A 25,429-nucleotide genomic window follows, 5' to 3' on the forward strand; every position below is an offset into this window, starting at 1 on the left:
GCATCATGGACATTTCACATCGTATCCATTTAACTATCAGGAGAAGCCGTTTTGTCATACATTTTTCCATCCAGACAAGCCAAAGCAAAAAAAATACTTAAAAAAACTATAGTTGCAGCCGTTTCAGCCACAGTTGCAGCCCCACCAAACGAGCCCTCAATGATGCCCCGGCCATGAACCCTTCACTCCGACATGGTTTCATGGCCATTGACATAATCCTTTTCAGGGAAAAATGTTTGGCGTCGGTGTAATGGGGTAGGACGACTGGACGAGGAACAGTCACAACAGGCACCACTAGTGAGTGCTAAGGCAGGTGGGCCAATTCTGGTGAGGCCTAACCTCCTATCGTGGACCCTGGTATAACATTGCACCTTTTGTCAGCCCATCTGGCAGCTAACAATTGACCCACCCACCCGTTGGGATGGAGCTAAATAGAAAAGGCTTCTGAATTTTTTTCAGAGATAGAAACGCACACACAGAAACAGTAACAGAGGAAGAGAAATAGGCGGGGGAGATGTCATCACACGTCCTCTTGATCTAGATCCAAAAACTCATAATAGAGTAGAAAAGAGTAATCAATTCTGCGAATCTATGTCACAGGTGAACCACTGGTAAAAATACAACTTTCATGTGCATCAACCCACAACCTGCAGTCTTTCCGGCAAGGGGGACTCCTATCAGTTCATGAAACACTATGCAAGGCAGGAGGAGACATGGCTCATGTTTTCAACAGCAAGGCAATAATGTGTCCCTTGCCATTAATCGAACCTCTCTTGGCTGCCAATGGATTGGCTGCGCATCTTGCTGGCTGAAAAAGTAGGAGCGGCGGCACACGGCCCGGACACGGCGAGATGGGCATCCAGAATGTCGGGGAGGCAGACGGAATCGTGGCCATGGGGGGTCTGATCCGCTTACATCGATGCATATCCGATGCCTTGGTCGTGTAGTGGTGGCTGATTGGAAAGGATATGTTGGTAGGCTGCCTGCATCGAATGTGGCCGGTGCGTTTGCCTTGTTCATTTCCAGCGTCAGGGCAGGCTGGCGGTTACAGTCATCCTTCTGCAAATGGTTGGCACCCTGCTGCTACACGTTAGCTTACCCACAAGGAGTAAAAAGGAAAAAGGGACTTTACTAGCAACAGAGAACCCAAATTATATAGTGTCACTGTTGGAGAGTAATTAATGACAAGGCAATGATATGAGTGATCACAGGTGGATATTCCTCGTCGGTCATGATGGTGCTCCAGTTCCCTGACAGAGATGATGCCGTGCTGGAAATTACAGTGGACAAGCTACTGTGTTAGTAGCTTGGTAATTATTATTATAGCCCGGAACATGCACGGCATCGGCATGTGCATTGTGCAGTAGGCATTAATTATTCTAGTGACAGATGCTAGTGTTTTTCTGGATATTTTCTATGTGGACGGGTGGAACAATGCGTGTAAATGGAAATGATAAATGTTTGTGTCCACATGACACTGAGAGATTGATCAGCTGGCTGTTCAATCACGTGGATTCTAGCAGCGGAAAGAATAACCAAGATTTTAGGTTGCGACACCCTAAATTGTGTTTACTCAGATGTGTTTTATATAAGTTTCAACATCCAACAACACTAAGTATCCCCAAAAAAAAAAAGGAAATGATAAAAACACCACAATTTACACCAATACACCATGGAGATTCTAGAGTAAGGTAGAGGTGATGCTTCATATAAAACAACTTCCCACAAAATTCAACGCAAACATGTACGGATTAGTATTTTTATTATCCTTTTCAAAAAAAAAAGTAGTAGGAATAGGATGCATATCTCATTGCTTAAAAATAGCTAGCTCGTGTATACAGCAAAACACGAGCAGTGTACTCTATGTTAATTTTTCTTTCTTGAGTACTTTTGGGTTGTTGTTTTTTTCTTTGGGTTGTGTTTTTTCCTAGCTATGGTCCTTGCTATCTGGACGTACATATAATTGACCTAACATAAATAAATCGTTATCCTGACCCTCCCATATCTGAAATATTTGTATTTGTCGAGAAGTTAAATTAAACTGAAATGTGTGATCGGTAGCACGTCCCTCCCGGCGGTGAAGGGCTATTCAACGTGCCACACAAAAACCCTAGGACCGGCATGCATGATTGATCAAGTACTCAATAGTTTTTTTTTTTAAAAAAAAGACAAGTGCTCAATAGTACCTGTTAGCTGTGTCATCTAACTAAAAATAGAGGATATAAATGATAAATCATAGTAAATGCACTCACGCCTACCACGCACGCTCGGGAAGTAAAGCTGTCCAAGCACAGTAACGTGGAGACATGAAACCTTGGAGCTTTCAAATGATTACTACAACAGATTTGCCTTCCTAATGCTTTAACCAAAATTCGGCCAAACATTAATTTAACTGCCAATAATTTTTAAAATATATGATCCACACGATTAAAAAAAATCACATATGCCGATTTGTGTATAATACTTATTAGGTATTATAATTATATTTGTTGGATTTAGAGACTAGCAATCCACTATGAGGTTATCCAGGTGGTAGATTTGTAGGGGGGAGATTGTAAGAGCAAGAGCTCGAATGGTAACACATGGGCGCAATGTTTAGACAGGTTCGAAACTCTGGAGAATAATACCCTACGTTTTGTGTTCTGATAGATTGTATTGCTGGGATGGGATGCGAAGAGTCGATGTACCCTCGAGGGGCGTCTCTGACCGCCTTATATAGGCTGACAACCTAGAGTTACAATCGGATAGAACCTAGTCGGTTGTTACATGAAAAGCAATCTGAGTCGGACTACAACAAGTATCCTGCAATATCCGGACAGAATCCGTTCGCCCGGCCTCTGAGCTTGTGCTCCACATATCTTCATGCCTTGACCTGCACGGCGTGATCGGACGGACCCACCTGTCAGGACCCCTGTCAGGACCCGCTGGTATCTTGGTCAGTGGGGACTCGTAGGTACCCTTATCCCTCAATATTAAAAATAAGAAAAAAATAGCTAAACTTAAAATCGAATACACATCATCAAATATTTACGACAAGAGGTAGGTGTAATCTAGTATATTATGTAGGATTTATCATGAGTGGGATCCAAGAATTATACATTTGACATTATGGTTATCCCCTACACTTTCTTGGACTACATTTTTTTAACACAATACAGATGCAGCCGCTCACATAAATATATTTATTACATACTCACTTATATAAATACACTTGCGTAACTCTTTTTATGTGAGAACTTTGATATTGATAAGTCACAAAGATGTCTCGCGGGAACATCTCTTGCACGGCAAGAATATCGATTCCAGTCGTTGTAGACAGTATCCACTGCTGTTCTAATCATGCACTGTTGTGGTTTGATTTGAGGGCCTACTTAACAGTCACCTATGTATTATTGGCGGGGATAGGAATATTGAGACTAGGAAGTGCGATATGCCTTCTTCCAGTTCTCCATACGAAGATGTGACGCGTCACAGCAATCATCTCCATGAACATGCGTGCAGCAGGCCGATCGTATCCGCGTCCAATGCGTGTTTCTGGCCTACTACGGGGCCGCGTCCTCTGTACGTGCACGTCTCCATCGCCACTTGACCAGTCCGTACGCCACATTCTCATATTGCTATCAAGTACACAGTACATTTATATTGAGGACAAAAATTAAAAAGGAACACCAACCACATATACGTGTGCTACGTGTCACCCATCCCTCTGGAGTCTGGACCGTACGATTCCACGCCGGCAGCGAGAAGAGAGTTGACGGGCCGGGCAGTTGGACGTATACGACTGGGCACGTACGGCGGACATCCCCCGCCCGCTCGGTACCAGGCATGACGGCCGGCCGCAAGCCCGGCGCCCGTCGCGGTCGCGCGCCGCCGTCGGTTGCCACGCGCAGCCACTCCGGGCTCCCAACAGCAGCCAAGCGTGAAAGTGATTTCACTGAAACCGACGACGATCTTGGAATCTAGTACGGCTGTAAATGAGCGAGGCCGAAAAAAAATCACCGCCTCAAGTTTAAATTTGCTAGGATAACGTCCAGCCAAAGTTTGTTTGATCCACAGCCTCAAAACGGTTTTTATAATTCAAACCGGTCTCGAGTGAAATCTAAAGCGAGCTAAAAATAAATATACTCCCTCCGTTTCAAATTATACGTTATTTTCACTTTTCTAGATGCATAGATGTTATTATACATCTAGGCATAAATATATCTAAGTTCATAAGTCTATGAATCTTAAAAAATTAAAACGACCTATAATTTTGAACGGAGGGAGCAGTTCACAAGTTTTGAGATTTTTATCGGTCCTAAACTTAAGCTAATCAAAGTCTATATCCGTATAATAAATTAATAATTACACTTGATTTATTGTCTTGCCCGTAAACTTTAGGGTTGGATAATGCAGTTGAGCATGAAAATTACTTCCTCCGTCACAAATTAATATTTATTTTAACTTTTCTGGATACAAAACTTTTGATATGGATCTGTCTAGATACATAGAAAAACTATCTATCTACAAAAGTTAAAATAAATAATGATTTAGGATGGAGGGAATACAAATAAGTGCACATCTCGTATCGTAACCACCGACACTGATGCACGAAATTTATTCGAGTTTTTCAGTGTCTTGCTGCTATAGGCTCGCGAGTTTTGCACTGAGCTTGAGATTGGTTCGTTCAGAATTCAAGCCGATCTCGAGACACATCTAAGATAAGTTTTTTTTTAACTCCTTAGAATTGAGTGGAGAAAATGATGTGCTGCCGGGAATTTTGCATTGGACTTAGTACTGTTTGGTTATCATGGACTAAACTTTAGTCCACCTGTTTTGGCCCCTTTTAGTCTCTAAAATAATAAACAGGTGGACTAAAATGTGGACTAAATTCTTTAGTCCTGTAGTCCAACAAAGGGTGGACTAAAGTGAACTAAAAGGCCTTGAAGACACCCCTGCCCCTCATTTATTACCTCCCTCCCTGCTCAGCCCCCTCCGCCGGCCTCTCTCCTGCCGCCCTCCCGCCCGGCCCCCACCACCCGCCACCCTCCCGCCCACTGCCCCCGCCGCCGGCCTTCCTCCCGCTGTGGGAGCCGGCAGCGGTGTGTGGGGGCGCCACATCGGGAAGCTTGTTGTCGGCCGCAGCCCCTGCCGCCCTCCGCCCGCCGCCGGTAAAGGCCAAGACCGCCGCCAAGCCTAAGGCTGCAGCGGCGGCGTCCCTAAGCCCTAGGCCAAGGCCAAGGCCGCTGCCCTACCGCGGGGCCCAAGCCCCGTGCCCACCCGCCCAAGGCCACCAAGACCTCCGCCAAGGCCTCCCTTGCCAAGGCCACCAACAAGCCCGCCTCGGCGACGCCCAAGAAGGAGAAGGCCGTGATGACCCCCAAGAAAACCGAGCGCCCGAAGAAGGCCACCGCTGCATCTCCGCCTAGGAAGGGCGCGGCGAGGAAGGTCAAGAAGTAGACCGGGGCCAGCGACCCCCTGCCATTCCACCTATAGATGTGCCCCCCTACTCTACCCCAGATTAGGGGTATTTTGGTCTTTGTTCATCTGCGTTAATGGACTTTAGTCCATGGATCCAAATAGGGTAGGGACTAAAGAAACCAAATAGGAGCTTAACAGCCCGGGTAATTAGACGAACTCTTGGGCACGTACGGCTAGCATCCCTTGCCCGCTCGGTGCCATGCATGATGGACGGCCACAAAGCCCCCGCACACAGCAGTCCAGCCTCCAACAGCCTAGCGTAAAAGTGATTAGGTGGAATTGACCCGATCGTGGAATCGACTAAGAGCAACTCCAAGAGTTTCCTAAAAAAATTCTCCTCCAAAACTATGTATTGGGGGCTCTTCTAAAATATTCCTTCCCTAAATCATCCTGCAACATATCTCCAGAAACTAGCCTCTCTAATATTTTAAAACAAGCCACGTCATCAGAGTAGGCCCAGTTGAAAACACCCCGTCGATCTGACCGGTGACCGCACGCGTCCACACCTTACCAGCGCCACACCCACACTTATCTCTCTGATTTTCACCGTTCCTCTCCCCCCTCTCTCTCCTTCTTCTTCACCTCCGTTCCCCACAACTGTACCTTAGATCTTGTGGTGGGGGTGGCATCCCAACAACGGTGGCGAGTGGACCCAATGGCGGGAACAACGACGCGCGGGAACAGTGGGGCGAGCTGCAGCTCCCCTCCCCCCCCCCCCGTCGGGAGCAGCGGCGCAGGCCCGGGCGAGCTGCAGCCCTCTGCTGGAGGTTCCCACCGGCGGCACTTCCTCCACATCGAGCGGGTCATAGTCATCGGCAGGGCACGAGAAGAGGACGCCCATCGCGACGGCTTCCTCCTGGATCTTTCCTTCCCTTGTCCGATTCTTATGTTGGTTTTGTACTTTTGTTGTTGGGTTCCTCAACTTCTGCCTTCGTGTCTCCCTTGGCGAACAGAAGAGGCTGCTGGGTGGGGGAGCAACAGCTGACCAGCTGAGCTGGGTGGAGGGTGGCTGGCGGTGTGGACTTTCCGATGATGAGAAGGGAGGGAGGAGATGCCGTGAAACTGGCGCGCGTGGAGTAAAAGAGTGCGGGAACGGATCATCAGGGGCGATTGCGGAAGGGGCGACCTCACGCAAATATCCGAGGCGATACGGTCGGGATTCGCGTCGCCTAAAACTTGTGGGTGTTTTGGGGAGCCGTTGGAGTTCTTTTTTTTTTTCTCTTTTTCTCTAAAAAAGATATTAAGGGTAAAATACAGGTGCTCTTGGAGTTGCTCTGAGACTGTGGGGGCGTTTGGTTTCCTTTGCTTATTTTTAGCTCGTGTCACATCGAATGTTTAGATACTAAATAGGAGTATTAAACGTAGACTTTTTACAAAACCCATTACATTAGTGGAGGCTAAACGGCGAGACGAATCTAAACATTCGATGTGACGGGTGTTAAAAATAAGTCAAAGGAACCAAACCAGACCTGTAAATGAGCTGAGCTCGAGAGGTGCTCTTGGAGTTACTCTAAGGCTGTAAATGAGATGAGCTCGAGAGGTGCTCTTGGAGGTGCTCTAAGACTGTAAATGAGCTGAGCTCGAGTGAGTTCATTGAACCAAGCTTAAGTTCATTAGAGATCGAGTCGAGTTTGATCCAAGCCCCAAAATTGTTTTCATAGTTTAAGCCGATCTCTGATTAAAGTTAAAGCGAGCCAAAACAAGAAGTTCATAGTTCTTGAGATTTTTATCGGTTATAAATTTAGTTAGTCGAAGTCTATATAGTACTCAGACTTGAGTCATTATCTTACCTATAAAGTTAAGGAATGCAGACAATACAGTTCAGTAAGGAAAAATAGAATATATGTGTGTATATGATCGAATACATCTCATATAGTCATAAGTGGTAGTAATTCACGAGATTACTCAAGCTTTTCGATTCCAATCTCGCCAAGCTCGTGAGGTTTGGATCAAGGTTAATCTTGTTCATTTAGAGTTGGAACTAATCTCGAGTCTAAGTCTAAGACAAACCAAACACAAATAGCTCACCAAACAGCTCACTTGTTTTTTTACCGTTCTGAATTGAGTGGAGAGAATGACGCGTCATCCAGCAGCCCTGGCCCCTTTGGGTTTCCGGGGCCTTCGGCGGCGTCAGAGATAGAGGCCGTGCCGCAAGCGGATAGCGCCAGAGCAAAGGGCGCGCCAAGTACTAGCGGCCAGACGGCAACGGAAGGAGGCGTTCCGTGCGGCGGCACGGCTGCTGCAGCCCGCAAACGGCCGACGTGGGGGAAGAAGGGAAGCTTCCGCGAAGCTTCACACCCTCGGCCCTGATCACACCCAACCCCATCAGCAATCATGGCCGGCGATCTCGTCGCATTCACTCCCTCCCCCGGCCGCGCGCGTGCAAACCGGCGAGGCCATCTCTATCCCTAACCTCTCCCTGCAACTGCAACTGCATGCATCGTTATCTATCTATCTATCCCTAGCCGGCCTAATCGACGATCCATCAGCCTCCTCCCTAGAAAATCGTTCCATTTTGTTGTAGCATTATATATATAATATTATCTATATATCCCTGGGCAATGAGAATAAACCCGATCGTCTTTCAATATAGATACAGATCCGATCAGCTTGTGTCCTTGATTTTGCTTTTGTTATTAGGAGATAATTGGTGTTTGGTTAGCACTCATGGATCAATAATTCATCATCCATCTCATCATCTCGTCTCCCTGCCTGCCTAGCGAGTAGCGCCTGCCATCTCGCCCCCTCCATATATATCCGCTCTGCTCTCTCAGGCTACACCTCACCTCGCCCGGCCATCCACTCTCTCACTCACACAGCGAGCGAGCCCCATTTCCGAGACAGGCCACGGAGAGCGGCGGCGCGTCAGCCCTCTGCTGGTTCGGTCGAGAGGAGTAGAAGGAAGGATGGCGAGCATGGAGGCCGGTCTGGTGCGCAAGCACCCGTCGGACGCCGGCGGCCTCCGCGAGGCGCGGTACGGGCCGCACGGGCACTCGGCGAGCGCCCGCACGGCGCACAGCATGTCGGCGTCGGCGCTGCGCAAGAAGTCGGACGCGTCGCTGGTGCGCAAGGTGCCGTTCGCGCCGCTGCGGCCGGTGCTGGCCAACCTGCAGGAGGTCTTCCTCGGCACCAAGCTCGCCGTGCTCTTCCCCGCCGTGCCGCTCGCCATCGCCGCGCGGTACGCGCACTTCGGCCAGGTCCGTTCTTCGCCTTCCGTCCCTGTTTCGTTTCTCCTCGTTCGTAGCATCATCCATCGTCAGCCGTAGATTGCTAGGATGGTCAGACCGTGCCATGCCGCGCCGTACTGGTGATCGGGAGAGGTCGGGGGAAGCGAACAATCGGGGATGGGAACGTGCGTAGACGTGACGACGACGTTCCCTTGTCCTCGCCGCGCTCTCGTGTGATTTTGACCCTTTTTCCTTTTCCTTGGCTCTCTATCTCGTGATGAGACGACCGTGACACCGGCCGCTAAACTGCCGCTGTTTGTTTTCAACGTTCTCTCCATCTAGGAAAATACTCGCAATCCAGTAGACAGTCATTCCTTGGTGTGCTGTACGACGGCTCTCCTTAAATGCCAAAAGTCGTAATAAAGCGGTTGAACCGTTGTGGTGCATCATGTCGTGCGTGGTTGTAGGTCATGATGCCTCGTATTCTACTCCCGATCTGATCTGGCACTCCTCATGGAATTTATTTTACCAAGAAAATAATTTTTTATCCCTTGAATCAATTTCTTAATGCATACTCCGTATTCAACGATTAAACAAAGGGACGAACTAGTGACAGGACGTAAACAGGAATGTGCATGGGGATCCTACTAGTTCTCATTGAATGTACAGTACAGCATCCTGTCAGGACTGCAGGTGGGGCTCCACAAGTCCACTGAGAGGACGGGACGGTGGTCCGCGAACCTTGCTTGCTTTATTCGGCACCGATTGCCGTGACCACCGCCTTTGGCTCTGACCTCCCCGCCGTTCGGTCAGGCCGCACCGCAGCAGCCGGCATGTTGGCCTCACGTGGTGGGCCTGCTGCCTGCGTGGTGGATGCGGCCTGCCTGCGGCGATTGCCACATCGCACCTCAACGGGGTGAGATGCTTCCCATTGGTCCTGACCGGCTTCACTGTCACCGGTCGCCACCCCTCGGTGGATGCGGCCGCCAGCGCCACTTGGCGCATTGCTCCGCTCTCGCTTTCGCTTTGGATACGTGGTGGATGCGGTAGGCGCGAGCGGTGTCCGGATCCCGCGGGTCATCAGCCGAACAAGCGTGATCCGCGCTTACAGCAGCACGTTTGTCTCGTTGCCGAACCCGGCAGACCCACACCTCTTTCTCCCCACGGCTCGGCGGGGGCCATTGCCGAACACGGCGGTGTCAGCGCTGCGCCCTTGCCCCGCCGCTACACGCGTCTGACGAACCCGAGTGGGGTGGGGGACGGCACGGGAGAGGTGGGAGAGTGTGCGAGGCGGGACGGGACTAGGCGACAAGGCCGATGCGCACGACGGCACAGCGGCGGATGGCGACGAGACGAAGGATTTGGTCGTTTGGACTCTGCTGGCCTTCGGCTTTTGGGACCCCCGGCCCTCTTGTTGTTGGTAATCTACCACTAGCGGGTGTGGTACTGTGGTTTCGCTGTTTAAAATTAGCAAGGCGGGTGCTCTGGCCTGTGGGAGAGACGTCGCACAAATATAGGTTGGCTACGTGCCGACCAACCTGCCACTCATCATTGACACAAGACTCAATAATTAGTAACTTTGGTACGACTTGGTTATTGCTCACCTCATGTTTAGTAAAAAAAAGAAAGAAAGAAAGAAAAGGGTTCCATTATTTTAGTTGGATGAATGTCCTAGACACGTAGGTCGTCTTCGACACGTCTGTTAAACTTTGCTGAAATTTCAACCGGAACTGTGGCCTTTGGCGGCAGGTGTGGGTGTTCGCGCTCAGCTTACTCGGCCTCATCCCTCTCGCCGAGCGTGTCAGCTTCCTCACCGAGTAAGTTGCTTCTTTCCGGTAGCACACCGTCACTATTTTTACTTTTATCTGGTGCACGTGCCAGAATCTCTCATGCTGATGAGAGACTCCATGTCTTTTTGCTGTGATTCGTGCAGGCAGATCGCGATATACACTGGCCCCACTGGTAAGTCACGCCTGCAGCAAAAACTAACCGCTATGACTTTCTTTCTTTGACTTTTCAAAGTCGAAAACAGTGGTCTCACGCATGCTTCTGCATGGCGCGCTGCTGCAGTGGGCGGCCTCCTGAACGCGACGTGCGGCAACGCCACGGAGCTCATCATCGCGCTCTTCGCACTCATGCAGGGCAAGATCGAGGTCGTCAAGTGCTCCCTCCTCGGCTCCGTCCTCTCCAACCTGCTGCTCGTGCTCGGCACCTCCCTCTTCTGCGGGGGCATCGTCAACCTCAACGTCGACCAGCCATATGACAGGGTACGTACGACCAGGCAATATAATACGTCAATGCTTCACATTTTTCTTGACACGCGTTGCTCCGATCCGTCCATCATCTATCGGTCATGATATTTTCATCCATGCTTTCTTTCTTACCCTGTGCACATACGTGCAGAAACAAGCGGACGTGAGCACGGGCCTCCTCATCCTCGGCGCGCTGTGCCAGTCCCTGCCGCTCATGCTGCGCTACGCGGTGGGCGCCGGCGAGCACTCCGTGGCCGCGGACACCACGGGCCTCGAGCTGTCACGCGCCTGCAGCATCGTCATGCTGCTCGCATACGCCGCCTACCTCTTCTTCCAGCTCAAGACGCACACCCAGCTCTTCGAGCCGCAGGAGATCGACGACGACGGTGAGGTTGATCAGGAAGAGGCTGTCATCGGGTTTGCCAGTGGGTTCTTCTGGCTGGCATTCAAGACCGTGCTCATCGCCATTCTGTCCGAGTACGTCGTCGGCACGATTGAGGTATAATTAATTTACATCATTCGTTCAGATCGGGTATAATTAATTATAATTACATGAGAGGCACTAACGTGGGCTACATTGGCAGCCTACCTCACAATCTTGGGGCTTGTCAGTGAGCTTCATCAGCATCATCCTACTCCCAATCGTCGGGAACGCGGCAGAGCACGCTGGGGCCATCATTTTTGCTCTCAAGAACAAGCTGGTACGTACACACCCAAACCCAGATAGCCCAATTAGCCCAATCATCCAGTGTCATTAATTAATCACACTCCTGATACAATGCAGGACATTACTCTTGGAGTAGCTTTGGGGTCGGCGACCCAGATCTCCATGTTTGTGGTGGGTATTGCAAGTGACGTGCATCCGCATCTTTCGTCCAGAGAGTTTATTTGCTTAAATTACTACCTAATCATGGTGGAATAATTGTACCATTATATTACAAACATGACAGGTGCCACTGAGTGTCATTGTAGCTTGGATCGCGGGTATTCAAATGGATCTGGACTTCAAGCTGCTAGAGACCGGCACTCTGTTCGTCTCAGTAATAGTAACAGCCTTCACCCTCCAGGTACACTACTCTTCTTTTCTGATCATACGACATGTAAAGGGTTCAAACAGGTTTAGAATAAGCTAGAATTCTAGTTTTTGAAATTTCCTGTTCTAGTAGTAACTAGCAGGAGTAGATTTTTTTTTATTTTTGGTAAATGCTGTTGCTTTTATATTTTTTACGTTGGTAAAAAAAAAGACGACAAAGCTTACTTTGTGTGTTTTGTAGGATGGAGCGTCACACTATCTGAAGGGGATCCTTCTCCTTCTGTGCTACATTGTCATTGGCGCATGCTTTTTCGTCACGAGGCAACCTGCAAGTATGTTGGTTTCTTTCACATCAACAGCTGTTGCTGCTGCTACTACAACAAAGATATGCACTTGATTTTAGTTGGTTCTGATTTTTCCTATGTCATCTTTGCCCATCTTTTCATGAAAGGTCATGCAAACGGCAACGGAGGCGGGCTGGCTGTACCGACCGGTACTTGGAACGCACAGGTGGCATAACAGGTGAGCATACACCATCTTGTTTGTTTATCAATCCAGCAACTGGTAGCTTATATATAGTCTAAAATGACAGGTGTTTGGCTTGACCAAACAGATAGCAGAAGACACGAAAGCAACTCATGTCTTTTCTATGTCCCTGTTGCTATAGTTCTATCATGGTCTTGGAATAGCTGGTGTGCTTGATTGGCAGCTGACGTGTTGCATTCATTAAGTATACATGGGTCCTAATGCCTACGAGGTGGATCAACCACATGCTTGCTTTAATGTGTCTCGATTTAGTGATCTTTTTTGGACACAGAGGTAGCACACAAATATGTAGCATCGTTCTCAGTAAGCAGCTTCTGTTGCTGCCTGTGTTAAATGTGCTCAATCATTTGCTTGCGATCAAGTGGCTTAACTGGTCAGCTTGCACCGCCCTATTTTAGATGATCCAATAGCTAGTCTTTAGTTTAAAATGGCAGATCCCTTTCGAGCCTGACCTTGTTGGAAGGTGACAGGAAAAAAGATGCTGTGTTATCTCTGCACCTTGCAATGGTTGGGAGTGTTTGACGAGTTGCTAAGTTTAACGGGACACGTTTATAGATTAAGCATCGGCTGTCTTAACATATTCCTTAGCAAAGAAAGAATATGCGTGCCTTACAAGATGCACCGACAATGTGCGATTGACTCTAATGCTTATCAAACTATCTTTAGAACAGAAGACCTGTTTATACTATATAAACCGCATTAGTTAATTTTCAGCCAGCAGCTTCGGGTCCTGCCTGGGTTAAACGTGCCAATCTGAAGATCTAATAAAATTATATCAATTTGATCTATGAGCATTCAGAAATCCAGATCTGAAAGACCGTACTGACATCCGATGACTGTTAAACATGCAGGTTAAGAGCCCTGAATGGACAAGTCAGCATGCAAGATATCAGAGCAATGTTCTGAAACAGATCGACTCTGAAACTAGAAGAAGCTCAATGAGTGATAGATCCTACTTTCCAGGGGAATGGTGAAGTCGGTCTGAGTGCTGCCCGGAGCGAATGCATTCGTACTATTGGTTTAGTTAGGCTGCGGCTGCTGCAATAAGGGTAGCGAATATATGTGCTCCAATCCTATGTAGTATATGATCAATCGTGTGTTGCTTCATTCATGCAGCTTAATAAGATATATACATATGCAGTGGTGTATTGTAGCATTGTGTAGTGTATGTGCGTATTGTACAGTATATGCTTACTGTTCGCCGTATCTCTTTTGTCGTCAGTGCCGGATCTGGCCCTGGGCCTACAACTAGGCCCATTAAACCTCCATGAATTCAGGAAAGAGATTGGTGGGACCGAAAACAAAGAACATTCGCCTATTCCTATCGGCTGTCGCATTGGTTTTGTCATGAACCTGTTTTGCGAGAGGCGCAGCAGTACTCTAATAATGGGCTTCTATACAGTCGTTTTTTAACAACAGGGAAGGTGCTCTCACAATCACTATACTGTTAAAAAAATAATTAATTTTCTTTATTCCTTTTGCTTTTCTTTTGATCTGCAAGTGCTTGGAACAATATGCGCTGGCTCTTTCATTAATCGGCTTGTTCGCTTCAGATTATTCAGCCGGTTTATCAGCCACCAAACAGTATTTTTCTCTCACAACAAATTAGCCGCTTCAGCTTTTTAGCTGGCTTATAAGCTGAAGCGAACAGGCCGAATATGTGTCGAACGATGAACTGTGCCAATTCGGATTTACAAGAACCGGAGACAGATGGCACCAGCACTGTGCCACACTGGTACGGTGGTACCTGTTATTCAACACCGAATTGCCAGCATTGTTGGGCTTGAACCGTCGTTGTTTTATCAACACAACTAAGTACTAATGTAGAACTTATCCTCGCGAGATGCGGTAAACACATGAGAAGAACTGAAGAAGGCATGTTTACCACACAAGTAGAACTATTTTTCAGTCAGCGCCTTCTGTCTTGTCTTGCCTGCGTTAAATGTGCTCAATCATTTAGGATCAGCCGGCACAACTTGGTGGAGGATGCACCGTCCTATTTTAGTTCATCCGACGACCAGGATGACATGGAAAAATGCTGTTGCATCTCTGCGACTTGCATCAGCCGTTACGCTTACATGTCGCACTCATAGATTATACGCACGCGTATGTCTCGATATATTGTTTTGCAAAAAAAAAAGTTATAACATACCTTGTGAGGATGCACCAACTACATGCAACTTAGGTTAGTCTCAGTGCTCAATTTCATTGCACAGTTACTAAGACGGGATTTTGGTATGTGCTAGTTGAGTGTCATGGGGACGAAACTTCTCTCTTTTGATGAAACTCCCCTCATAATAACCTTGGTAAGTAAGTAATTTTACTGATGTGACAACAAATTTAATGCTCATGAAATTCTTATGCCACTCCCACCCATTAAGACTGGCCTTACATACCGTTTGGCTTGGCTTTCAGATTGCGGCCGGTAACAAATCGCGTTAAACACGTTTGATGCAGCCAGTAATCAGGTACATTATGATACCGTGGTATTCGTATCTGATTCCCTCGTCTGCGGCTGTTATCACCTCACGTTACCACCCCACCACCGTCACCGCTTGATAACCCGTCACTTGAGCACCCTTCGATTTCAGTCATCATCTCTTACGCGCAAGCATCTCCGCCGTCTCCTTGTTTGCCGGCGGCGCGAGGAGCACCACCCGTGACCGCAGCGCTGCTGGCGAGAGGCTCAGAAATCAACCCCCTCCGATTCCGCCCGCCCATCTCCAGTGCGAGAGCAGCTCCGCCCCCTTTGTCCTCCCTTGCGTGGCTGCGCGAGGAGCTTCATCTGTGCAGTGCGCTGTCCTGCGGCAAGAGCAGCATCAATCGCTTCTTCCCTCTCCGCCCAGATGTTCTATTATATGTGTTTCTTCTGCAAGGCTGGCTTCCTGTTACCTCGGCGGAGCATCGATGCACTGCAGTATGCAATTCTTCCCCCAACGAGCTGAGCAGGAGTGCAGGACTATGCCTTTTAGCAATCAACGCCGGTGCAGACATCAGTAGACCTGCCACCGGGAAAGGTACGGCAAACCCACTCTTATTCACGCTTAAATTCAAATAATTATTATCCACTTCTTACCTTTCCTAATCCCACCCATATCTAATGGATAATTAATTTTGTACTACATATATATACATATCTAATTGACTAATCATATCCTCCCCGTACCCTTCCCTCCCCATTTCTAATGGGTAGATAATTTTCTACCCATACACTTCCCATTTGAAATAGGTGTGGATTTAGGAAGTGGGGATGGATACCAGTGGCAGGACTAGACAGGAGCGAACTAGTCGGACAGTGGAACCTAGTACCGTTACATTCCAAAACCAAACAAAGAGTGCAATCAGTGATCCGTGTCTGATTACAATGTAACTTGATTCCATTTTCATTTACGCTACAGCTGGTTGAACCAAATGTTATCTTAGTTTATACTCCCTCCGCTCCAAATTATTGTTATCTTAGTTTATACTCCCTCCGCTCCAAATTATAAGTTATTTAAATTTTTTTGAGAGTCAAACTATTTTATGTTGGATCAAAATTATAGAAAAGATTACAAAAATTTATGGCACCGAATAGATATGCTATGAAAATATATTTAATGAAGAAATTAATTTTGGTATCATGAATGTTAGTACTTCATTGTATAAATTTGATCAAACTTGAAATGTAACTCTACAAAAAGTTGAAATGACTGGAAGGGAGAGAGTACGTACTATATAAAATAAAAAGTATTGTTTTTCAGTTGCTTGTGTTAAATGTAAAATGCATATAGGTGCCCAGTGGATAGTTCTGTGCCACTATCTTTAATTAGGCTTCCGAATCCAAATTAGTTTAGTTTAACTGGATTAGTTTTGGATTGACCTAGGGGGCGTTTGGATGTCAGGGGCTAAACTTTAGCCCTGTCACATCACACGTTCAGATGCTAATTAGGAGGACTAAATATGAGCTAATTAAAAAACCAATAGCAGAACCCATAGGCTAAATCGCGAGACGAATCTATTAAGCCTAATTAATCCATCATTAGCGAATGGTTACTGTAGCACCACATTGTCAAATCATGGACTAATTAGGCTTAATAGATTCGTCTCGCGATTTAGCCTAGGGGTTGTGCAATTAGTTTTGTAATTAGACTATGTTTAATACTCCTAATTAGTGTCCAAACATCCGATGTGACAGGGGCTAAAATTTAGCCCCTCCCTGCCAAACACCCCCCTAGTATCCCAGATAAATCAAAACTTCTACTATCCTTGATTAAATGTGCCAATTATTGGGGTTCAGGTACGAGCAACAAGTTGCCTTCTCTTTCCTCCATTCGCCTTTTGATTTGCAAGAATTTTCTTGTACCTTTGATACTGACTGGGTTGGAGGCGCCTTCACTGGACATGTTGAATGGGCCTTACCACCTTGGAAGGCAGGGGGTGTTTGCGTGCTAAAGTTTAGCACATGTCACATCAAATATTTGGATACTAATTAAGTATTAAATATAGGCTAATTGCAGAATCTTAGACTAATTCGCGAGACGAATATATTAAGGCTAATTAATCCATCATTAGCAAATGGTTCCTGTAGCATCACATTGTTAAATCATGGACTAATTAGACTTAATAGATTCGTCTCGCGAATTAGACTCCATCTGTGCAATTAGTTTTGTAATTAGCCTATGTTTAATACTTCTAATTAGTATCAAACATCTATTGTTAAATCATGGACTAATTAGACTTAATAGATTCGTCTCGCGAATTAGACTCCATCTGTGCAATTAGTTTTGTAATTAGCCTATGTTTAATACTTCTAATTAGTATCAAACATCTGATGTGACAAGTGCTAAACTTTAGCACGTGGGAGCCAAACATCGCTGCAGTTTGTTGGCTCAGCACACAAAATGTGACATAGGCTTTGCACGTTTGCCGGCGCCGGTTTCTTCATTGCGTTGCCATCGGTTGCCATGCCATGTGCCCACGAGGCCACGACAGAGGAGTTGTCAACCAACATCATCTCAAAACGAGAAAAAAGCAAACCATCAGCGCTTGACTGTTACGGGCACGGAGAGTGGTGCGCATCTATGAGTGTGTGTCCATTCCAGCCGCCCCTCGACATCAGCCGTGACGATCTCATCATATCCCCAAGCGTAGCAAAGGTAAACCTCTGCATATATATGGTCGATGTACCTTCTCACTACTGCAAGAGGCCACGGAGAGAAACCACTAGCCAGCACCATGTCTCCGCCTCCGGCGATTATCCCCACGGCGGCCGAGGGCGCGGCGCGCATCATCCTGGTGCACGGCACGGGCCACGGCGGCTGGTGCTGGTACCGCGTGGCCACGCTGCTCCGCGCCGCTGGCCACCGCGTGGACGCGCCGGACCTCGCGGCCTCGGGCGCCGACGCGCGCCGGCTCCGCGACGCGCCCACCTTCGAGGACTACACGCGCCCGCTGCTGGACTTGCTCCAGGCGCTCCCCGACGGCGAGCGGGCCGTCCTGGTCGGCCACAGCTTCGGCGGCATGAGCGTCGCGCTCGCCGCCGAGGCGTTCCCGGACAAGGTCGCGGCCGCCGTGTTCGTCACCGCGTTCCTGCCCGACTGCACCAACCCGCGCTCGCACGTCATCGAGAAGGTACTTCTTGCGGCTACATGTTGCTGGTCATCGACATAGCTGACGTTAGAACACCTGAGGCTGACGTGATCCCCTGTTCCGTCCTCCTCTTCGCTGCACCAGCTTACCCTGACGGACTGGATGGACAGCGTGACGGACGCGGAGCACGACCCGCCCTCGGTGTTCCTAGGGCCTGAGTTCCTGCGGGAGAAGCTCTACCAGCTCAGCCCGCCGGAGGACTACACGCTGTCGCAGAGCCTGGCCCGGGTGAGCTCCCACTACGTGGCCGACCTGCGGGGCCAGCCGCCGTTCAGCGAGGCGCGGTATGGCGCGGTGCGCAAGGTGTACGTGGTGTGCGACCAGGACCAGGCCATGCTCGAGCCCTACCAGCGGGCGATGATCGCCGGCTGCCCCGTGGCCGAGGTCAGGGCGATCGCCGGCGCCGACCACATGGCCATGTTCTCCGCGCTGGCCGAGCTCGCGGGGCACCTCGCCGACGTCGCAAACACGTACGCCTGATGCGGTGGGTGCCCATCGTTTGGTCCGCCACAGCGGGCGCGTTGCAGCCTGTCAGATATTCTGGTCTTCTGGATGAAGGCGTCCTGGTACCGCCACCGAGTAAATAAACCTATGATGGTGAAGGACTGAAGGGCATCTTTCTTCAATTTGGACCCCCGTACTGTTGAACACGCATTGAGATATATGGGTACATGTGATGTAGTGATATGAAAGACTGTCTGGATTTCAGTTTTTGGGGTTCACTGATTGAAGGGAAAGTTAACTGATTTCTATATGGGACAACTGGCGAGCAACTGAAATTATACATGTCATTGGGTATCTATACCCTCTCCCTAGATCCCTAAATCCATACTTAGGTAGAAAATTATATATCCATTACAAATGAGGAGGGTAGGGACGTAGGGTATAAGAATAGTACAATTAATCAATTGAGTATGTATACATGTGTGTATATATATGGACCTCCGCTTTTCAGTATGGATACATAATATTATTATGCTGTACCCGAGCCCGAGTCCCGGGTGCAAGCACCCCACGTCGCGCGGGTGCGGCCGGCTCCACCTCTCCGGTTTTTCTTCCTTTTCCATCGTCGTACGCTCGACCGCTTCTCTGTGCGGTTCCGGCTTTTTTCTTTCTTTCTAGCGTGCAGGATGTAGCTACGTAGATGCGTTCACGGGCACGCACGGGAAGTCGAACTCCGGTGATTGATTCTTTCATATTTTAATACGGCTATGCATAGGATTGTTCCTACCACATATTGAATACTTTTGTAGATTATACAAGTAATTTCCAATAATTTGCAACAGCGGTTTCATATAAAAAACAGCAGTTTCGTCTCAAACTGTAATAACAGAAAACCTTATTATATATATGACGTATTAGTTTACAAGTGCACTCGATCATAACAAGATTAGTGTTCACTTCCAGAACACCATCTCCATTACTAGTGTAAAGTCTACCAAAGCAGCAGTTTTCATCTTATTTCGCAACCTGTCAACGGAAGAGCCTAGTCTAAAATCTGAAGCCAACGGATACGAATTAGTGAACTGAACTAGAATGACCTAAGACAACATGTTATCTATCTCTTTGTAAAACTGAAAGGTGCAGTCCTTCGATCAACCCGTCATTGTATGATTCTCAACCGGTTTGATATATACTCTAGCTGCAGTACAAAAAGGAAAAATACAAAAGTTAAAGCATTTAAAAGAGAAACCTCTATGCAACAGCATCCAAGAACCAAGAGTCACTTGATAGATAACAAAATATGCAAACTAGGCAAGGCAAGAAGAAATCTGATAGAACAGGTAATTTCTACATTTTTTTATGAAACAGTTTCTACATTACTAGGAGACTTAATCGGAGCGTTGCAATTGGACTAACTAATATGTATACGGGTCTACGAAAGCACAAGTGCACATCTAGACTGTATCACTTGCAACATCACAGAACATCTAGTTTTGATCAATTACTTGAGACACAGAAAAATAGAGTTCCAATCCAAATACTTGGTCCAGCTCAATTGACACTTGCAAGGTCTACAAAAACCCCATAATCTTGATCACAATACAAGCGTGGGCACCAACCCATGGTGCAGATTCTCAAGAGAGTAACACAAATAGACAATTTTGAGCATGGCTCGCGCGCGCGCATATATATGTATATATATATGCATTCCTCAGGTTGAGCAGTGACATACAGGAACAGGGGAAGGGGAATCGATCTCTCCACTGTCTCTGATGAACATGAGAACTTACCAATTTATTCAATGTAGCATCTAGTTTTCTAGTCACGAATAATGACATTTGTGAATGCAAAAATCTTATCTTGCAAACACCCAGAGTATCATATAGAGTAATTATATGTATATTTACAGCCTTTGCCATAATGCAGACGAAGGGCAAGCTTGTTTGTTCTTACCTGTTTGCAAAGGTGTGATCTGGGAGCTGCAGGCAGATGAATAAAGTTCAGATATAAACATACTTTGTAGGAAAAGATTCAGCAGGTTAAAAAATATAAATCCAGTGCAAAATTGATTACATGTTAAGCCCAACATAACAAGACAGAAATCATCGTATCCTATTCATTACAATGATGATAGCTGCATTGAGGAGTCTGGTTGCAGTTCCCATTGCCAGAAATGAACAGAAATAAGAACAAACGTAAAGTTCAAAAGCCTAAAGAGCTCAAAACTGCACACAACCTTGTCAAAAAAGAATATGAGGGGAGTGTTTGTGTCCTTATGAGATTATGCTAAAATGCATATACTCCTACAGAAACGAAGCATGAATCATATTAACATTTGAATAGACTTTGATCTGCCTCCGGCAGCATACCTTCTGATTAGCAGCTAAACATACTCTCCTTTAAAATCTTACCAAGCTTCCAATCCCTTAGAGCGTCTCAAACAATCTAAACTCTTTTTTTTTTATTTGTTGCACAATGTAAAAAGAAAGAGACATTCAAACCTGTCTGCCACATGCTCTCTTTCATTCATACTTGCCGACTTGGAGCTTCATATTATTCGAGACGTCCTTACACTCTTACACACTTTAATGTCCACTGGAAAATTAAAATTTTAATATCTTTAATAAAACCTAGCACTACCGCCCCCTAACATGGAAAAATTAAATTCCGGGGCTGACGGGCCTAGACGGCACGGCCTTTAATTGTTCTGGGCCGTGCTAGCACTACGGGCCGCCATCATGGGCCAAGTATGGCACGGAGCACGGTCCCAACGTCGACGAGCTGCCCATCGTCGTGCAGGTCGGGAACTCGGATCACCCTCTGCGACGACCGCGGCCGCCCATCCGAGCTCGCGTGGTAGCCGTAGGTGACCTTCTCGGACTTCGATGTCCGCCGCGACCGCCACGCCCAGGAGTCTGTCGCATTCCTGCGGTCACAGGGCGTCAGACTTCGAACAGACGTCGACTTTTTCCACCGAGTCGGACTTGGTGAAGCACCACCAACTCGAACTCGGAACAAGTGCTCTCTGCCTCTCCGATCTATAAAGGCAGTAACGCCGAGCAGATGGCTCCTCCATCGATTCATCCAGGCATCCTTCGCGGCGTCGCACAACTCCCTCGCCGATCTCGATCCACAAGCTAGATATCGCGCTTGATCGATCCGATCCATGGTGACCATGAACGCCGGCGTCGCGCCAGGCATGTTCCAGCTCGCCTCTCCGCCGCCGCCGCGCGTATTTCAGCCGTCGCTTCCTCCACCATACCGCACCCTGGCGTCCCATTTACTGCGCCTGCTGCACGACTTCTGTCGCCGCCGCCGTACAGCTCCCGAGTCGTCACTAGTAGAGAATTGGCTTTCCATACGCCCCCTTTTGTCCCGGTTTAAAGTTGGCCCGGGATAAAAGGTTCACCAACCGGGACTAAAACTCGGTCACTGGTGGGGGGCTCACCAACCGGGACCTTTTATCCCGGTTGCAAAGGCTAGTGGGAAAAAAAGACTCTGAGAGGCATTTTATCCCGGTTTGAAACACCAACCGGGATAAAAAGGGGGTCTTTTATCCCGATTGGTGTTTCCAACCGGGATAAAAGGGTCCCCACGAGTTAATACAAAAGGATAGTATCCCCTACATAGTCAGATGTGGTGTGTAGGTGGGATGGCAAGGAAGCTACGCGCGAGGCTGGAGGTTGTGGGTTCGAATCCCACGAACCGCGCACGCGCATATTTCGCGTGACTTGCGACTCGGGACTTGCGGACTTGCGCGTGTGGGGAGGTCTCCTGGGAGCTCGGGAATTTTTTTTTTCAGCGCCGGCCATCGACACGGAGTACCCGGGCAGCGACGGCCGTCCGCTCGAGCTCGCGAGGGAGGTGACCTTCTCGGACTTCGACGCACGCCGCGACCGCCACGCCCCTGAGTCCGTCGCGTTCCTGCCGTCACAGGGCGTCGACTTCGACCAGGCGCGCAAGCGCGGCGTGAGCTCCGCGGCGTTCGCGGCCAAGCTCGCCGCCGTCCTGTCAGCACAGCAGCAGCGGCAGCGGGACGGCGAGCTGACGTGGGCGGCGTTCGGCGGCGCGCACGACTTCACGTACATGGTAAAGATGCTCGCCGGCGGACGGCCGCTTCCGGGCACCTGGCACGAGTTCGTGGCGCAGGCGAGGGACCTCCTCGGCGGCCGACTTTTCGACGCCAAGTACATGGCGGAGCACTGCGAGCGGGCGGACCTGTGCGGCAGCGGCGGTCTGAGGCGCGTGGCCGACAGCCTCTGCGCGCAGAGGAATTTCCTGGAGCCGCCAGCGTGCCTTGCTGGCCGGTAGAGCTACAGCGCCTGCCGCGTCTACACGGCGATGAGGAGGCGTGGCCTGTATCGTGACGGCGGCGCTAGCCATCAAGGCCTCATCGATGGCCTGAACCACTGATGACACAGGATTATTTTTTTTAGATTTACTCCGGATGCATGATGATGTTAGGCTGTTAGCTATGCTCATTTCTTATTAGATGCTAGCTGATCACAAAGATAAGAGCTGTTTATGTTTTCCCTAGAGTGTACAGGTAAGTACCGATGAAAAAATTACTACTAGTAATACTAGTGTTCATAGTGTTCATAACACTACCGGAAATAGTAGATTTGCCGAGTGATAGGGGGTTTGCCGAGTGCAATCCTTCGAGTACTCGACAAACAATCTCTTTGCCAAGTGTTGCAAGAGAAACACTCGGCAAAATAATTGCACTCGATAAAAAACTCTTTGCTGAGTGTAGAAAAAAAAAACACTCGGCATACCAGAACAAAACACTCGGCAAAGAATAGGCACTCGGCAAACGACCGCCACGCCGACATCCGTTAGGGTGGTGTGCCGGCCGTTAGCACTTTGCTGAGTGTATTAGTTGATGACTATATTTCACAAGTCATGGATATGGAGATATCAAACTAATAATGTAGGCATACGTAGAGACATGTGTTAGGACTGACCCAACACGAGAAGTAGTTCTCTCTTTACACAACATGTACGCTTTGTCCTTAGATCTGAGATTGTCGCATGTACTCAAGATGTGGATCGACTTACTTAGAGGCTATCAAACACTACAACGTAACAGGGTAGTTAAAAAGGTAGCTTTCGGGTTTGTCAGGAAGCATGCTGTGAGGCATGGTCGATCAAGATGGGATTTGCCCCTCTCTGATTGAGAGTGATATCTCTAGCTCCCTCGAGTGATCGGATTCGGAAATGCATGCCCATGCTACGTACGGTTAAGAGTTAACCTACAAAGGGATTCCGAATCACAGGATCGAGAAAGAGCGGTCGGCTTGAAGCTAGACCAAATATTGTGAGGCAAAGGGAATAGCATGTACGTGATGTTGTGACGATTCGTCTGATATGATCTTCGTGTGTGTATAGGAGTTGGCACATCTTGCTAGAGGCCGCTACCGACTATTGGGCCGAGTAGGAGTACTCGGGCCATGTCTATACGTATCCGAACCCATAGGGTCACACACTTAAGGGGCTGGAAGTCCAATTCGGATATGATCCGAGTTGGATCAGGTTTAAAAGTACTAATGGGCATCGGACCTAGAGGCCCATCAGGAACCTCTATAAATAGAGGGGTGGGACGCCATAGGGTTTACACCTTTTGGCCGAAGCATAGCCACCGCGCCTCCCACGCCCTCGCTCTGTTGCAACTCGCGGACCTAGCAGTCCAGCTTGCGCGCTTCCTCCCTACACGTGTGGATACCTTGGAGGTGTTGCACCTGCAGCACTTGGACGAGCTGCCAACGAGCCACGATGAGCCGCCGACGAGCCACGACGAACCGACGACGAGCCGCGACACGAGGAGGACCTCGCTGTACGTGGACGAGCTGCTGAGGGGTTGCTCGATGTCGATGTGATCGACTATGTGTTCGGCTACACTGATCGACTTCGTTGCCCTGACGTGATTCTACATCTTCCGTACCAGTGCATCGAGTGGTAATCCCGTGATCCATATACGACAGTTTTCCTGGTTTACGTGGTAGAAAATTTTATTTTGCGCTGGCGTAGCCTACCTCGTATACCAACAGTGGTATCAGAGTCGTAGCTGTTTTGTTATGGATTCGGGATGTGTGCATATGGAGATATGCGAGTTTTTAGATTGATCTATGGTCTATTTTTGTGTTCTTGCTGCAATGGTCATGTAACGACATAGTCCTACCGGTCGGATTTTCGCCATCGGAGTTAAGTGATACACGCAATGCCAGTTGCAGCAAGCGAAGATCAATGTGATTGGTTGAATCGAAATCAAGGTTCATACGCCAGGCGCATGAAATGTGCAATAGTAGATTGGATCTACTACTGGGTCGGAATTTTGCCGTATACGTGTGTTTCGGTAAAACAGCCGTAACTTTTCGGTACGATCTCGGATCGAGGCGAATTTTATATGAAAATTGATCTACAGAAAAAATTACACATAAAATTCAACCGCTTCGTCATTTTTGGTGAAATTTAATTTCCCAAATTCAGCTTGGAAGATGGAGTTACGGGCCTCTGAAGTTTGGAACGTTAGAACACCTAGCTCTGTTTTGCAGGATGGATGGATCTTGTGATTAGTATGGCCCCTTTGTGTATGTGATGCATGTATGTAACTCATTCCTGACCTGCGTGTCGTGCGTACGGCAACACGGTTGGAGCCATATGTGTTGTCACTTTAATGTATTTAATGGTCCGCGTACCAATCTGTGATGACCCAAGCAACTATGTAATCTTAATTAATAGCTATTAGGTGCAATAGCATGTTCTAGTTCTTGGAGGACTCATCACCAGGAGGATGGTGCACATGGAGCATGGAGATGGAGATCACTATGGGGAACAGGTTCTGTGGAGATGGAGATCACCATAAGAAAATGGACCATACTGTGTCACATCTGTGTGCATGT

General features: G+C 48.2%; 3 protein-coding genes and 1 long non-coding RNA gene across 4 annotated transcripts; 3 read left to right on the forward strand and 1 right to left on the reverse strand.

Annotated features, from left to right (window-relative positions):
• The first annotated feature begins 7,907 nt into the window (after positions 1-7,907).
• LOC101768015 (vacuolar cation/proton exchanger 1a) lies at positions 7,908-13,763 on the forward strand. Its single transcript, XM_004968859.4, has 11 exons — positions 7,908-8,657; positions 10,377-10,444; positions 10,561-10,589; positions 10,698-10,894; positions 11,031-11,378; positions 11,464-11,580; positions 11,664-11,717; positions 11,830-11,946; positions 12,154-12,244; positions 12,364-12,434; positions 13,310-13,763. The coding sequence occupies exons 1-10, from the start codon at positions 8,367-8,369 to the stop codon at positions 12,429-12,431; spliced, it is 1,380 nt and encodes a 459-aa protein (XP_004968916.1). The 5' UTR covers positions 7,908-8,366; the 3' UTR covers positions 12,432-12,434; positions 13,310-13,763.
• Positions 13,764-17,237: 3,474 nt separating this feature from the next.
• LOC101768412 (methylesterase 7) lies at positions 17,238-18,901 on the forward strand. Its single transcript, XM_004968860.4, has 2 exons — positions 17,238-18,068; positions 18,171-18,901. The coding sequence occupies exons 1-2, from the start codon at positions 17,619-17,621 to the stop codon at positions 18,564-18,566; spliced, it is 846 nt and encodes a 281-aa protein (XP_004968917.1). The 5' UTR covers positions 17,238-17,618; the 3' UTR covers positions 18,567-18,901.
• A 494-nt stretch (positions 18,902-19,395) lies between these two features.
• LOC111257420 lies at positions 19,396-20,904 on the reverse strand. Its single transcript, XR_002677942.1, has 2 exons — positions 20,484-20,904; positions 19,396-19,728 (listed from the first exon to the last, which is right to left on the reverse strand). It is a non-coding gene; the product is annotated as an uncharacterized LOC111257420 (long non-coding RNA).
• Positions 20,905-21,705: 801 nt separating this feature from the next.
• On the forward strand, positions 21,706-22,841 carry LOC101755309 (putative CCR4-associated factor 1 homolog 3). Its single transcript, XM_022826678.1, has 2 exons — positions 21,706-21,835; positions 22,333-22,841. Exons 1-2 carry the CDS (start codon positions 21,706-21,708, stop codon positions 22,839-22,841), a joined length of 639 nt encoding a protein of 212 aa, XP_022682413.1.
• The last annotated feature ends 2,588 nt before the right edge of the window (positions 22,842-25,429 follow it).

Source organism: Setaria italica, chromosome V (assembly GCF_000263155.2).
Source record: "Setaria italica strain Yugu1 chromosome V, Setaria_italica_v2.0, whole genome shotgun sequence".
NCBI lineage: Eukaryota > Viridiplantae > Streptophyta > Magnoliopsida > Poales > Poaceae > Setaria > Setaria italica.

Coding starts and splice junctions, on each gene's coding strand:
- LOC101755309 (XM_022826678.1), top strand. CDS start 21,706: ATGAACGCCGGCGTCGCGCCAGGCATGTTCCAGCTCGCCTCTCCGCCG. Junction 21,836..22,332: donor GCGCCTGCTGCACGACTTCT/GTCGCCGCCGCC, acceptor TTTTTTTTTCAG/CGCCGGCCATCGACACGGAG.
- LOC101768015 (XM_004968859.4), top strand. CDS start 8,367: ATGGCGAGCATGGAGGCCGGTCTGGTGCGCAAGCACCCGTCGGACGCC. Junction 11,718..11,829: donor CCCAGATCTCCATGTTTGTG/GTGGGTATTGCA, acceptor CAAACATGACAG/GTGCCACTGAGTGTCATTGT. Junction 12,245..12,363: donor CGTCACGAGGCAACCTGCAA/GTATGTTGGTTT, acceptor TTTTCATGAAAG/GTCATGCAAACGGCAACGGA.
- LOC101768412 (XM_004968860.4), top strand. CDS start 17,619: ATGTACCTTCTCACTACTGCAAGAGGCCACGGAGAGAAACCACTAGCC. Junction 18,069..18,170: donor GCTCGCACGTCATCGAGAAG/GTACTTCTTGCG, acceptor TCGCTGCACCAG/CTTACCCTGACGGACTGGAT.